The sequence below is a fragment of the Alosa pseudoharengus genome, unplaced genomic scaffold (genome assembly GCF_046254945.1).
Source record: "Alosa pseudoharengus isolate Yale_2024_CS ecotype anadromous, Long Island Sound unplaced genomic scaffold, YU_APseudo_1.1 YU_APseudo_1.1_scf_15, whole genome shotgun sequence".
Lineage (NCBI taxonomy): Eukaryota > Metazoa > Chordata > Actinopteri > Clupeiformes > Clupeidae > Alosa > Alosa pseudoharengus.
This window is the reverse complement of record NW_027468620.1, coordinates 5124994-5137884: the sequence shown is the minus strand read 5'-3', so window position 1 is coordinate 5137884 and position 12891 is coordinate 5124994. Positions and strand designations below refer to the sequence as shown.

General features: G+C 43.1%; 1 protein-coding gene across 3 annotated transcripts; it reads right to left on the bottom strand.

Moving 5' to 3' along the window:
• Window positions 1–5628: 5628 nt before the first annotated feature.
• On the bottom strand, window positions 5629–9720 carry LOC143124057 (uncharacterized). 3 transcript variants are annotated; one of them, XM_076285327.1, is made up of 5 exons: window positions 9435–9720; window positions 8601–8856; window positions 8303–8355; window positions 8095–8158; window positions 5629–7970 (listed from the first exon to the last, which is right to left on the bottom strand). In XM_076285327.1, the coding sequence occupies exons 1-5, from the start codon at window positions 9624–9626 to the stop codon at window positions 6238–6240; spliced, it is 2298 nt and encodes a 765-aa protein (XP_076141442.1). In that variant the 5' UTR covers window positions 9627–9720; the 3' UTR covers window positions 5629–6237. The 3 variants fall into 3 exon arrangements, with proteins under 3 accessions (XP_076141442.1, XP_076141443.1, XP_076141444.1); XM_076285328.1 differs by having other exon boundaries at window positions 8785–8856; window positions 9435–9718; XM_076285329.1 differs by lacking the exon at window positions 9435–9720 and having other exon boundaries at window positions 8707–8780.
• Between the last annotated feature and the right edge of the window lie 3171 nt (window positions 9721–12891).

Here is a 12891-nt window from a genome sequence, read left to right as displayed (position 1 = left end):
CTAGGACTAGTGCTTAGCATCACAGTGACCAAGATGGTGTCAAGTCTAGCCATGATCAACTGTCCCAGGCTCATTTGAAGGGCATACCCCCAGGTAACCCTGAAGTTAGAGACCAGCTGAGGGTAGCCGTAGCCACAGCAGCTTACATCAGGACTAGCACTGAGCCTCCCAGGGGCAAAGATGGTGTTTAGCCTTGACCAACTGTCCCAGGCTCATTTGGAGGGCGTACCAGATGTCCAACCCCCCACAAACAGCGCCAGCCACCCGGCAGTGGCACCATTTAGCACAGACACTTTGGAAGAACCAGAGCTGGCCTCAAGCATAGCAGCAGGTGAAGATTTTCCAATCGTGCGCCCCCTGGAGGAGTTGGGTCTGAACCCTGATCCGGTTCTATCCCTCCAACGTTCCACTCATAATACTGCCGGACAGCATTCAAACCCCTTCCACCTCCCACAGTCTGTTTCACATGAATTCTCTGCCAGTGTAGCAGAAGTAAATGTTAACCCCATCCCCTTCAGGCCTTGGCAGTAGATATAGTGCCTATAAAAAGTCTTCAGCCCCATGCTAAAGTTGACTAAAAAGAGGAATAAAAAAAAAACATCTTTTGGAAATGGATTTTAATGCCTTAATTAAAAAAATGAGGAAAAATCCAACCTTTAAGGACACCAATTGTCTATGTGAATGAACAATGTATCGTTAATAAATAAATGGGCAATTCCACGGAAAATTGACTTTTTGTCATATCCATAACGCCAGTGAAATGCCTTGGCATTTGTATGATGTGAATGATAACATTCATTTTTCGTTCATTTTTTCTCATGTACATTCTTTAGCCAAAAATAGTAAATGCTCAAATGTCATGTAATCATTCACCTCATACCATACCATCACATTTTATTGGCGTTATGGATGTTACAAAAAACATAATTTTCCATGGAATTGCCCAAATGCTTCTTCAGTAAAATACAGGGCGCATAAGTATTCATACCCCTATGTTAAACCTATGTTAAATTCCCATAGAGGCAGGCAGATTTTTATTTTTAAAGGCCAGTTATTTCATGGATCCAGGCTGCTATACATCCTGATGAAGTTCCTTTGGCCTTTGGAATTAAAATAACCCCACATCATCACATACCCTTTGCCATATTTCACGATTGGCATAAAATCATCTCTCAATGCAAATCAAACCAGCTATTAGGCTAACTGAAATAAAACCATCCCAATCTCTAGGCCACAGTTTGCCTATTTTCCAAACACAGCGTACTGTACTTATGGAGGGGATATTGCATTGTCAGACAGAGAAATGCATCAAACATTTGTCCCTTTCCCCTCATCTGTCTAACCCGTTGCTACAATGAAATGTAGTTACATTAAGAGTGTGTGTGTGTGTGTGTGTGTGTGTGTGTGTGTGTGTGTGTGTGTGTGTGTGTGTGTGTGTGTGTAAAAAAATGCAAACTCAACGCCTGAGAAACTGTGGGCGTCTTTAGGGTCAGCACCCATAGTGGGCTGATCTAATAGGCTTGCTGTGATGGTCAGAGCCTTTTGCAGAGGTCATGATGGGTACCATCAGCCAGATGGACACACACACACACACACACACACACACACACACACACACACACACACACACACACACACACACACACGTCTCAGTGCAGCTTGCAAGATGGCACATCAATGGCAGACACCATGAGATGCATCTGTGCAAATACTCAGTTAGGCTGATAAAGGACAGTCCATTCATCTTAGAAGGAGGGGACACCTGCGTGCCTCATTCTTCTGCATACTGTGCAGAGTGTTGTTTGTACCTCTTTCTCTCTATGCAGCTGCTGGTTTAACTTCACTGCTAATGAGCTGTCACACAGTATCAACATCAACAAAAACAATTTCCTTGTTGAAGAATCTGCTTAAACAGACATCTTTGTCATCCATTAAAATGGGCCCTAACATGCTGATATTGAGCAATAGTATGGAATGATATTTACCTCTATTTCCCCTTTTACATCCTCGTCCTTAAATAGTCCTACATGTATGTCTGAATCTCCTGTAGCTGGCAATGAAGATGATAAACTGGGGAAAGAGAGGGAGAGAAGGAGAGACCAATACGTAGGCCTATCACACAATTACATGTGTTCTTCGTCAAGTAAAAAGTAGGCCATATTACCGAGCTTCACATTCAAAACAATTTTATTTTCCAAATGTTGATTCCACAACAAGTTAACACTGAGACCCTTTCAACTGACAGCACCAAGGTATGCTGTTGAAGAATAACAAAAAAATAGGCCACGGACAGAAAAACACATGAATTTGTTCATTCTGAAGCAACTCTGATATGATCAAAGCCAGCACTGTTTTGCGCTCCCAGCATTAAAAGGCATGAGGGAAATTGCTGTGATTGAATTGAGTCGGAGAAATCACTGGCGCTAATGCCACTAACAATAAGGACGTGTTCCACCAGGAGAGCATGAGAGCCTGACTAAAATATGAGACTTGCAAGTGTTAGCTGAGCTCTGAGGCTGCTTAATGCAGAAATTGGCAGAGACAAGGTAAGATGTATCCCACCCTTTGATCTCCTACAGACTCGCAGTAAGCTGGTAAGACCAGGTTTACTGATTCCTTGAGATGCAAGTAACTGCAGCTCAAAGTGGGACGAGAATGGCACTAATGTGACTGACTCACACAGGAGAGCAGTTTGCATGGCTGTGTCGCTGAAGGCGAGAAGGTAAATGACCTAATGTATCACCGCCCCTGTGATTGTGTTGATATCATGTCCACCAGACCAATTATTTCACTCTAGTTAAGGCACACATAAATGCTGTGTGCCAGACACTGTGCCTAATGTCAACATTAATTAAAGTGAGATCACTTTAACATCTCCTCTTTCTTAACTTTGGCTGTGTTCCCAAGTCTACCAGCATCAGCAACGACGATCACACTGGCAGCTAGTAGAGTCCAGGAGTGCCACACATCAGCCTGCATGGTGTAAAAACAAAAATAATCTCAAAACCCTTTTAACATGGAACCACATCAAATGATATGCTTGTCTGCCCCAGGCAATAAACTTAATTAATAAACTAATGCAACAACTCATTAGATTTGACTGTTGAAGTGTCAGTTCTTGCTTACTGAAACAAACAGCAGGATTGAAACCAAAAGACTAATGAATAGAGAGCCTTTGGTGTCCTTTCTGGACCGCAAGCCGTGATAATGACTTATCAATAGGCAACTCTTGGTCTCTCCATGTGCAGCTTAGTTCAATTTTCATCAGATGTTCTGAACACGTTTTCAAATTTCAGTGTAATAAAGCTGACATGGGAATCCTCTTGTTGTAGTCTCACTTTAAGATTCTACAGTGTTATATAATTATACTGTATAAGAGTAGGCTACTAGACCCCAAAGTTATAACCTTTCTTTATCTTTATTTTTATATGATGTTGTTTTCCACTGTGGTCTCCACAATGTGGGGTCCAGACAGCTGATATACAGTATTACCATATCTTTGATTTTCAACATCAGATATGCTAATTTCAACTATTTATAAATGTGACAAGCTTCAGCAGGAACAAATCCAAAGCAGGCAATGGACAGCATTTGTAGGCCTGCGGTGCTTCATTTTATGGTAAAATAAGTATCCACATGTCTATCCTACCAATCCTGGGTCCTCTTTTTGTAACCTTAAAGACCAAGTGAAGCAGGAAAACAATTTACAACAAAGTTCCACAACCCTGCTTATATAAAAGAATATAAAATCTTATCTTCACATTTTTAAACCATGAGAAGTCTTCATCATTTCACATCAGCGCCTCTGAAAACAGTAGCCCATATGCCAACTCCCTTTGTGTGCCTACCTAGCTTCAACTCATCTACTTCTTACATATGAATATAGCTCTCATGACAGTGCCACGCTTTCGTTTTGATTAAAGTTTCATTTTCTTCTTGAACAGATAAAAGTTTTCCTTGCACATTGTGGACCGAGTTACAGAGCGAAGCCTCTCCTTATTTTCTGTAATTGCAGCCGGTACACGGCCTCGCACGCATGCCATCTCTGGATGCAGCACACAATCATTGTTCAAGTTAATGGTTTCTGTAAACAGACGGATAATTTCCACCACAAAGAATCTCGATCTCAGTTAAAACCATTTCCTTAAGAGGCAACTGAGCTAAAGGAAACGGCAGAAGGGCTGGAATTCAAAGCACTGTGTATTAATGAATGAATTGAATTTCTTAGTTTTATTTCAGCACTGTTGGCTGAGATGTTTTTTTTTTACTTCATAGTTTGTTTTAAAAGTTTATTATTTTTTTTAATAAGCCTAACAATCCAGAAAACAACAATCTGCAGACAGACTGCATGAACTGTATTGGCTTCTAATCAAAAACCTAGCTCCATAATAGCTCTAGATTATATCAGAAGAATGTTACAGCTCTGCACATACATTTGACCAGCATAAGACTACACTGACTGATTGGCCAACTACATCTGGCCAGTAAAAAGCTATCACTCACATCAGCCAGAAATGTTCACACACCACTTATTAATTAGTGACCTTCCTGTTTGGAAGGCATTGGCAAAATTCTCTAGCTACATGTTCAGATTGAGATCAAATACTGTATTACCGTAGGTTGCATTAAGACACATCATATGAAATAGTGTAAACACTGCAGCCAGTGATTTGCACAGCCTTCCAGTGCATCTCTGTCTCTCGCTGACAACGTGCGGCCATGCCATGAATGAGTGCCACCATAATAGAGCCCATATGCTGCGTGACACGAGGGGATGGCTCACGCAGGGAGAATGCATGATGAGAAGTGGGCCGGTCATGGCTGCAGGGGTGGTCCATGTGTTCAGGTTCCTGAAGACTTGCACCACACCACTGTGCCTGCTTTCCATAGGCCTGAATTTAATCTGATCACCACTTCTGATCCTAGTTAATCAGAACTGTAGTGCCACGCTCGGCATCAACAGCCTATGGGACATGGCACCTGCAAAGTTCAGAAGTTCAAGTGCAAAACTCAAAGACATCATAATGACACAGTTTAAAAAAGGTGAATGCGATGAATGTGACACTAAATTGGAGCCAACGAGCTACTATTACATGACTGGGTTCCAGGCATTCATCATTGTAGTGAATGGGGGGAGGCGGCCCATGGATCTCAATTACACAGCTCAGTTCTAAGAGTTCAAACTTTCAACATTTCAGCTGACTCGTCACAATCGTCCACCCAGAAACTCCAACCTGACCATCAACAGAAGGCCAGAGCAGTGAATGAGTTCCAAACTGCGTACTTAGCAGAACCCTCTAGGGTGACTGTCATTTTCCTCAACGACCAATTTATTTGACACAATTTAAAACCAAGTCACAAAAAAAAAAACACTTGAGGGTGACATCATCTCCAAAGCCGTGACTCAATACTGCTCTCTGGTGGTTACCAAGGTTCAAAACAAGCAAAACAGAGTGCAATGAAAATGCATTCAGCAACATAACATGTTTTCACAGTGCTTACAAATATAGCATTCCCAAACTATATTTGAACAATGACTTACACTCTAATGTCAATCTTATGCCAATGACAATCTTAGCCATCATCAGTGCTCCTCGTATCTTCAAAACACAATAGAAGACAAAATAATGTAAAAAATAATAACACTGTGACTTTATTGCCTCCACAGGGAATAGTAATAATAATGGAATACACTGTATTCTTACATGTAAAATCTTATAATCCAAAGTAGATTGACAAAGTGACATCAACTTATTATAAATAAATAACTGTTGACGGTTGATGGTCACACATGTCCAAATCTTGAGTCACAGGCTGTATTGAGTGTCCTTTTTTTTTCAAAAGCTTCAGCTTGTCACAGACAGGATTATTCTGGATGAAACTGATCACCCAGCAAAGCCCCTCCAGTTTGCCTATTCCTAGTTGCAGTCCAAGAACTCAGTTGCCTGCTTTCAGTATTAAGAAAATACATTAGCATTTATGTTTTTGCAAACAACTGCATCGGAACCATATAGCGTACTCTTTTTTTAAAGAGTAGGCTTATGCTTTATTCATTAATTAAATCATCTCATATAGTATCTTAGCAGGTGGTTGATTGTCTAATACAGAGAAAATATTATGTGATACTGTTGATTACGATGAAATATCTTGCTTGAAAAAAGACCTCATTATCAGACAAGTTTATGTACTAACTTCGGCTCACCCACAGAAACAACAAGCAAGGACTTGCAATAATCACTATTGCAGTGAAACAGCCTTTATGTCACCGGCACACTTGTGATACGTCAGAGTCCTTTGAGAGGCAAAGCTCTTTCCGCAGCGGTCACAGCTAAAGCGCTTCTCGCCCGTGTGGACCAGTAGGTGAGCCTTGAGGTTGTTGGCTTGCGTGAAGCGCTTACCGCACTGGTCGCATGCGAACGGCTTTTCCCCCGTGTGCACCCGCATGTGGCGGCTGAGGTTCTGCGCTACGGTGAAGCTCCTGCCGCACACGCCGCAGCTGTGCGGCCGCTCGCCGGTGTGCACGCGCTGGTGTGTCTCCAGGCTGCCCTGCGTGATGAAGCTCTTGCCGCACGTGGGGCAGTCGAAGGGCTTGCCCTCGCTGTGCACCAGCCTGTGCATGTTGAAGTAGCTGAGCGAGCTGTAGCCTTGGCCGCAGACGTCGCATGTGAACGGCTTGGTGGGCCGGTGCACCTGCCCGTGGGCCTTGAGCGCGCCGGCCGTGTAGAACTGCTTGCCGCAGTCCTCGCAGGCGTGCGGCCGCGCGGCGCCGGCATCGGTGTGGGTCAGCTGGTGCCGCTTGAGGTAGTTGGGCGAGCGGAAGCTCTTGCCGCACGTCGGGCACGTGTACGGCTTCTCGCCGCTGTGGATCCGCTGGTGGACCTTGAGCGTGTGCAGCTGGTTGTAGCTGTTGCCGCACGTGTCGCAGATGAAGCCCTTCTCGCCGGTGTGGAGGCGGCGGTGCGCGCGCAGGTGCCCCGACTGCGTGAAGCGCCTCTGGCACACGTCGCAGCTGTAGGCCTTGGCGCCCGTGTGGATCTGCTGGTGCCGCACCAGGTTGGCCCCGATGCTGAAGCACTTGCCGCAGATCTCACAGCTGAAGGCTTTCTCGCCCGTATGAACCCTTTGATGAGTGTTGAAAGCGCTTTTCATACTAAAGCTCCGGCCACACTTCTCGCAGGTATATGGCCTCTCACCCGTGTGGACACGATGATGCGATTTGAGCCCACTTTTTTGGCTAAAGCATTTCCCACACACGTCACACCTGAACGGCTTTTCTCCTTTGTGAATGGTGAGCAAGTGCACGTTTAAGCTACGGCGAGCCGTAAAGCTCTTGCCACAGGTGCCACAGGTGTGGGGCCTCTTTCCCGTATGAATGACCTGGTGGGTCCGCAACTCCTTCACCTTGGGGAAAACCATCCCACACAGTCTGCACCCGAACCTCTTCTCTCCTTTGTGATCGGTCCTCCAGTGAAGCTTCAGGCTGCACTTGGCTGGAAAACTGACCCCACAGAGGGTGCAAATGGAAGTGCTCTCCCCGTCAAACACCACCTGGTGTTCCTTCAGGTGACTCTGCGTGCCAAAGATTTTGCTGCAGTAGGCGCACTTGAAGCGCCGCTCGCCCTTGTGCACGGTGAGCTGGTGGACGTTGAGGCTGCAGCGAGTGGTGAAGCCCTTCCCGCACTGCTTGCACTTGAAGGGCTTCTCGCCCGTGTGGACCACCTGGTGGCCTTTCAGATTGCTCCGCTTGCTAAACGCCTTTCCGCAGTGGCTACAGCTGAAGGTCAGCGCTGGTTCGACAGGGCCGAACTTCCAGACCCTTCCGCGACCTCTTGAGCGCTGGCTCTTGCGGTTTACAGATGGAGTGTCCTCATCCTGTCTCTGCTGGTTTCCAACAATTGCATGGGGAGTGTTAAGCTTATTTTCAGAGCATTCCAGTGTTGGTGCAGCCTCTGCAGTGTTGGTCCTGGACACTAGGGAATTGAAGGGGGGCAAAAACACAGTATTATACTATTTCACAGCCTTTTTACAGTCCCAAGTTTTTGATCTATGCCCTTCAGCACACCTACACCTATTATAACAATTATACAAACATACCATTGCTCAGGTGCTGGGAGGTTTTCTCATTAGACAGCTCAGTTGTTTTCATGTTTTCTGAAAACTGATGAAAGAAGATGAAAGTTACTTTGAGGGCAGCCGATCATGTTTTACAAAAGATCAAGGACAGTTATGGGCTTAGAAGCTAAGCAGTTTGGTCAGAAATGTAAAAAACAAAATGTAAATAAAAATGATTAAACAAACTTACTGTGTCTAAAACATCCAGCAGACCTTCATCAAGAGATACTGTCTGGCACGTACCTGAAACAAAACGCAAAACACTTAAAAACCCTTAAAACTTCATGGTATATTTTGCATTATTTTGCAGATTACAGTGTAAATCAAATGTAGCACAATTTAACTTATAATTTCACAGTTGTTAGCTCTGGTAGTAAATGTTATTAGCTTAACTAATAATGGAAACTAATGCTTAAAAAAATGTGTGTCAGTAAAAATGGTGACACAATGAAGAATGTCATCGATCCACACGGTCACATCAGACCTACCCAATGTCAGTCCACTAACTTGGACATCAGAGTTGCATGATTTGACAGTAGATTTGTTTCCATGTAGTCCTTCAGGGCAACATGTTATATATTCTGGCGTGCCTACCAGTGACAGAATCTTTGATCGCAGGGCTTCATATTTTATCTGACAATCCCTTGTTTCCAACTGTAGCATGGCACACACCTCCTGCATTAGAATGATGATTTTGTCCATGGCATCTCTGGATAGCCTTTCCAAAATCGACAACAGGAACTTCTGTTGACACAGAAAACATGTCTATCACAACGAACGATTCAGTGCATTTCCATATTACTGCAATGATGACATCCTAATTTGTTCACCTACATCAGAGACTTTGCCTATACAGTGGCACACTACAACAACACGTTACATTTATATTGCGCTTTTCTCAACATTCAAAGCGCTTCACATGGAAAGGGGGACCTCACTAACCACCACCATTGTGTAGCACCCACCTGGGGGATGCACGGCAGCCATTATGCGCCAGAACGCTCACCACACACCAGCTTGAGTGAGGGAGTGAATGAGCAAATTACAGTGGGGGATGATTAGGGGGCCAGATTGAATGAGCCAGGTTGGAAATTTAGCCAGGACACCGGGGAATCCCCTACTCTTTGCAATAAGTCATTGCGTTACATCTCCATGTTACAAGCTGGTTTTATTTTTCATAATCCACCATTCTAAAACAGGGTTAAAATGTAGTTTGGATAATTACCAGACACTACTTGCCGTTTTTGGCAAACTCTGCATGCCATTGCCATAGGGAACATGGACAAAAAGAAGCATTAAGAATGTTGGCAAAAATAACTCACTGTGAGTTTCTCATTGTCCGACTCCACTTCGGATGATGATGAATGACTTGCCTCTTTTTTGTCTTCAAAGCCAGGCATCCCCTTGCATGTAACATTTCCGACCACATACTTGCCTATTTCAGTAACAGCTGCCTCAACAAATATTTGTATAACGGCGGCTAACTCTCTTCGGAAAGCGCCTAGATGTGACATTTTTTAAACTAATTATCGTAGTAGTGTTTCTATATCTACAGTATAAACTGAACGACTATGTGGTTTGTTTACTCCGAGAATTTCCGTAAAAACCGGAAGTACCGCCTTCCCTTTCAGACGTGTAGTGCCCTCTATCGATATGGAGGCATGGGACATGTGCATAGATACCGTAATAAAGGTCATCGGGGTATAGAGAAACAGTCAATACACCATAAGGGTATGTGCAAATTATGGAAAAACTAATATTGGTAGGCTAATAGGTAATGAAGTGTTAGCCTACCATACCAGGCTGTAGGTTAGCCTATAAATATATATTTTTTTAAATCCCCAACTGAGATTATTTGCCGGATGTGAGAGTGAAGTTCCACTCAGTTTGCCTATATTATGGACAGTGTTGGGAGTAATGCGTTACAAAAGTAATGTAATTACTGTAATATATTGCTGTTTGCGGTAACGCGGTAATGTAAGGCATTACAAAAAAAAAATTGGGTAATATTTACTCGGTACAAACTTCAGTAACGCACGTTACAATGCAGTTTAACCCAAAATTAAGCGCTTGTTTTGTTTTGATACATATTTGCAAACACCACGCGAGAACAACAGAGGAGAAAAAATCCGAATATGGGATAGAAATGCAGAAAAAGATTGTGTAGCCTGGCAGTGCCACCGCTCCCACCACGCGCATCACGCACTTTGCATTGGGCACCAAAGTACAGAGGGGGCACCCAAATGTAACCAATGAATAGTAGCTTTACTGCAAACTGCGTTTCACTCTTCATCAATAACGTTTACAATGTCAAAATGCACTAACACGATGTTACATGCAAGTTTGATACCTTTTGGGTTCTCTCAATCACCACGTAGTACTAGAATTGGTGGGTCTTCAATCATTCGTTTTCCAAGCATTTAGGCTACATGAAGCACAGGATAAGCTGAGTCGACTGAAACGCATTCCATTCAGATAGCTAGGTGGATACCAGGTTCATAATTCACTTATTCGCAAAACGAAATGTGAAGCAACATGTCATTGCATACTTCCATTTCCAAAGCAATGAACATTGTGCATATTATTGTTAATATTGTGCTATCAATGTAACTCAAACAAATAAGGCTTGTAAACAAGAGCTGGCAAAAGGGCATTATGACAACGTAAAGATCAATGCTCTTAAAGTGACAGTGCACCATTTATAAGTAAAACAGAATTTCTTCAGAAATTAATGTTTAAAAATACACAGTAATGGTCTGTAAATAATAGGCCTTTTATTTCACTTTAGGTGTTTGAGTTATCATTTAAATGTCACTCACTCAAAGCCACTCACTTAGGGCACCGAAATGGCCAGCAGGCCACCATCTTGACATGTCTTTATTAAAGGAACCGTATGTAAAAATTGTATTTCAATGAATCATAAAATTGCTCTGATATGTCACTAGACATTAAGAAATCATGTTCATTTCAAATACTTATATCACTGACAACAGTAGTCTGGCCAGGATATTGTCATTTAAAAACTGAAGTTGCAGCCCTCAACTGATGTTGATGTTGTCATGTTGTGTTTTGGCCTAATGCGCCACCCTCCTCCTATCTACTAATCACAAAGTCAGTAGTGTTTCGTCATCCGGTTGCCAACTCTGCCAGTCAAAGGGGAGGGGAAGGGGATACACCGCTCTACAGTAATTTGAAAGTGATTACATACAATCTTACATACGGTTCCTTTAAGCTTTGATTTACAATATAGTAGGCTCTCTATTGATTTTAATGAGTAGGCCTAGGCCTTAAAGTTACAGTATTTCTATCACAATTTACCAGACTTTGACCTTTTGTCGGTTTTTAACAAAATTCTGACTATGATTGTTCCTTGTATTGCATTATGAGCACTGCGCCTATTGCATTCTACTGTTGCCTTAAGCCTAGCTCAGTCATTATGCTATATCACATCTCCCTCCATTGGAAGAGCAAGCTGCATTGAGCGTAATAAACTGCATTTAGAATGTCAAATCCATATTTCTAGATATTTTGGTGAAAGTAACTTAAAAGTAATGCAATAGTAGTGTAATGCCTTACAATTCAGAGACAGTAATATTATAATGTAACAAATTACTTTGAAATGACAGTAATAAGTAATGCATAGTACATTAGGATTTTGAAGTAACTTGCCCAACACTGATTATGGAGAATGTTTGTCCATGTTTGAGCAAGTTATGGAGTGGCGTGGTATGGAGGCAATCAGCCTGTGGCACTGCTGAGGTGTTATGGAAGCCCAGGTTGCATTGTTAGCGGCCTTAAGGTCATTTGTACTGTTAGGTCTGCATGGTGTCTCTCATTTGCTTCATTGCATGGTGTCTCCATATCTATTTGCCATAGATTCTCTAGGGTTCAAGCACAGTAATGCCATAAGCAAACCAGTTACTAGCTGTTTTGGCACTGTGTGCAGTTGCCGAGTCCTTTTGGAAAAGGAAATCAGCATCTCCATAAAGCTTGTCAGCAGATGGAATCATGAAGTGCTTTAAAATCTCCTGGTAGAAGGCTGCATTGACCCTGGACTTGACAAAACACAGTGGACCAGCAGCAGATGACATGACACCCCAAATCATCACTGACTGTAGAAACATCAAACTCACATCAGACAACTTGGATTCTGTGCCTCTCCACTTTTCCTTCAGACTCTCGGGACCTTGATTGGACCCAGATATTCAAATGAAATGCTAAATTTGTTTTATGTGAAAAGAGGAGTTTGGACCACTGAACAACGGTCCAGCTCTGTCTCTCCTTAGCCCAGGAAAGATACCTTGTCTTTGATTCAGGACTGGCTTGACACTAGGAATGTACCCCATTTCCTGGACACATATGTGCATGGTGGCTCTTGATTCAGAATCCAGCCTCAGTCCACTCTTTGTGAAGTTCCCCCAAGTTCTTGAATTGGCTTTGCTTAACTCTCAATTCTCTCAAGGCTGCGGTCATCCTGGTTGCTTGCACACATTTTCGTACCACACTTTTGATAATATGCTTTGATATAGCACTCTGTAAACACCTTGCCCTTTCAGCAATGAGTGTCTATCCAGTCAGCAGTCTTTACCTACCCAGATAGAAAGCACACGTTGTCACAACGTTGCCATTGGTTGGCAGTGTCGGAGGTGGAATTTCAACGTTGAAACAATGTCACAACAACCGCAGCGCCTCAAGCAATTGTATATAGAATGTTGGTTTATATTTGTGGTTGTGTTTACTGAACAGAGAGCTTAAAGGCTCAGAAAACTGACATTTCTG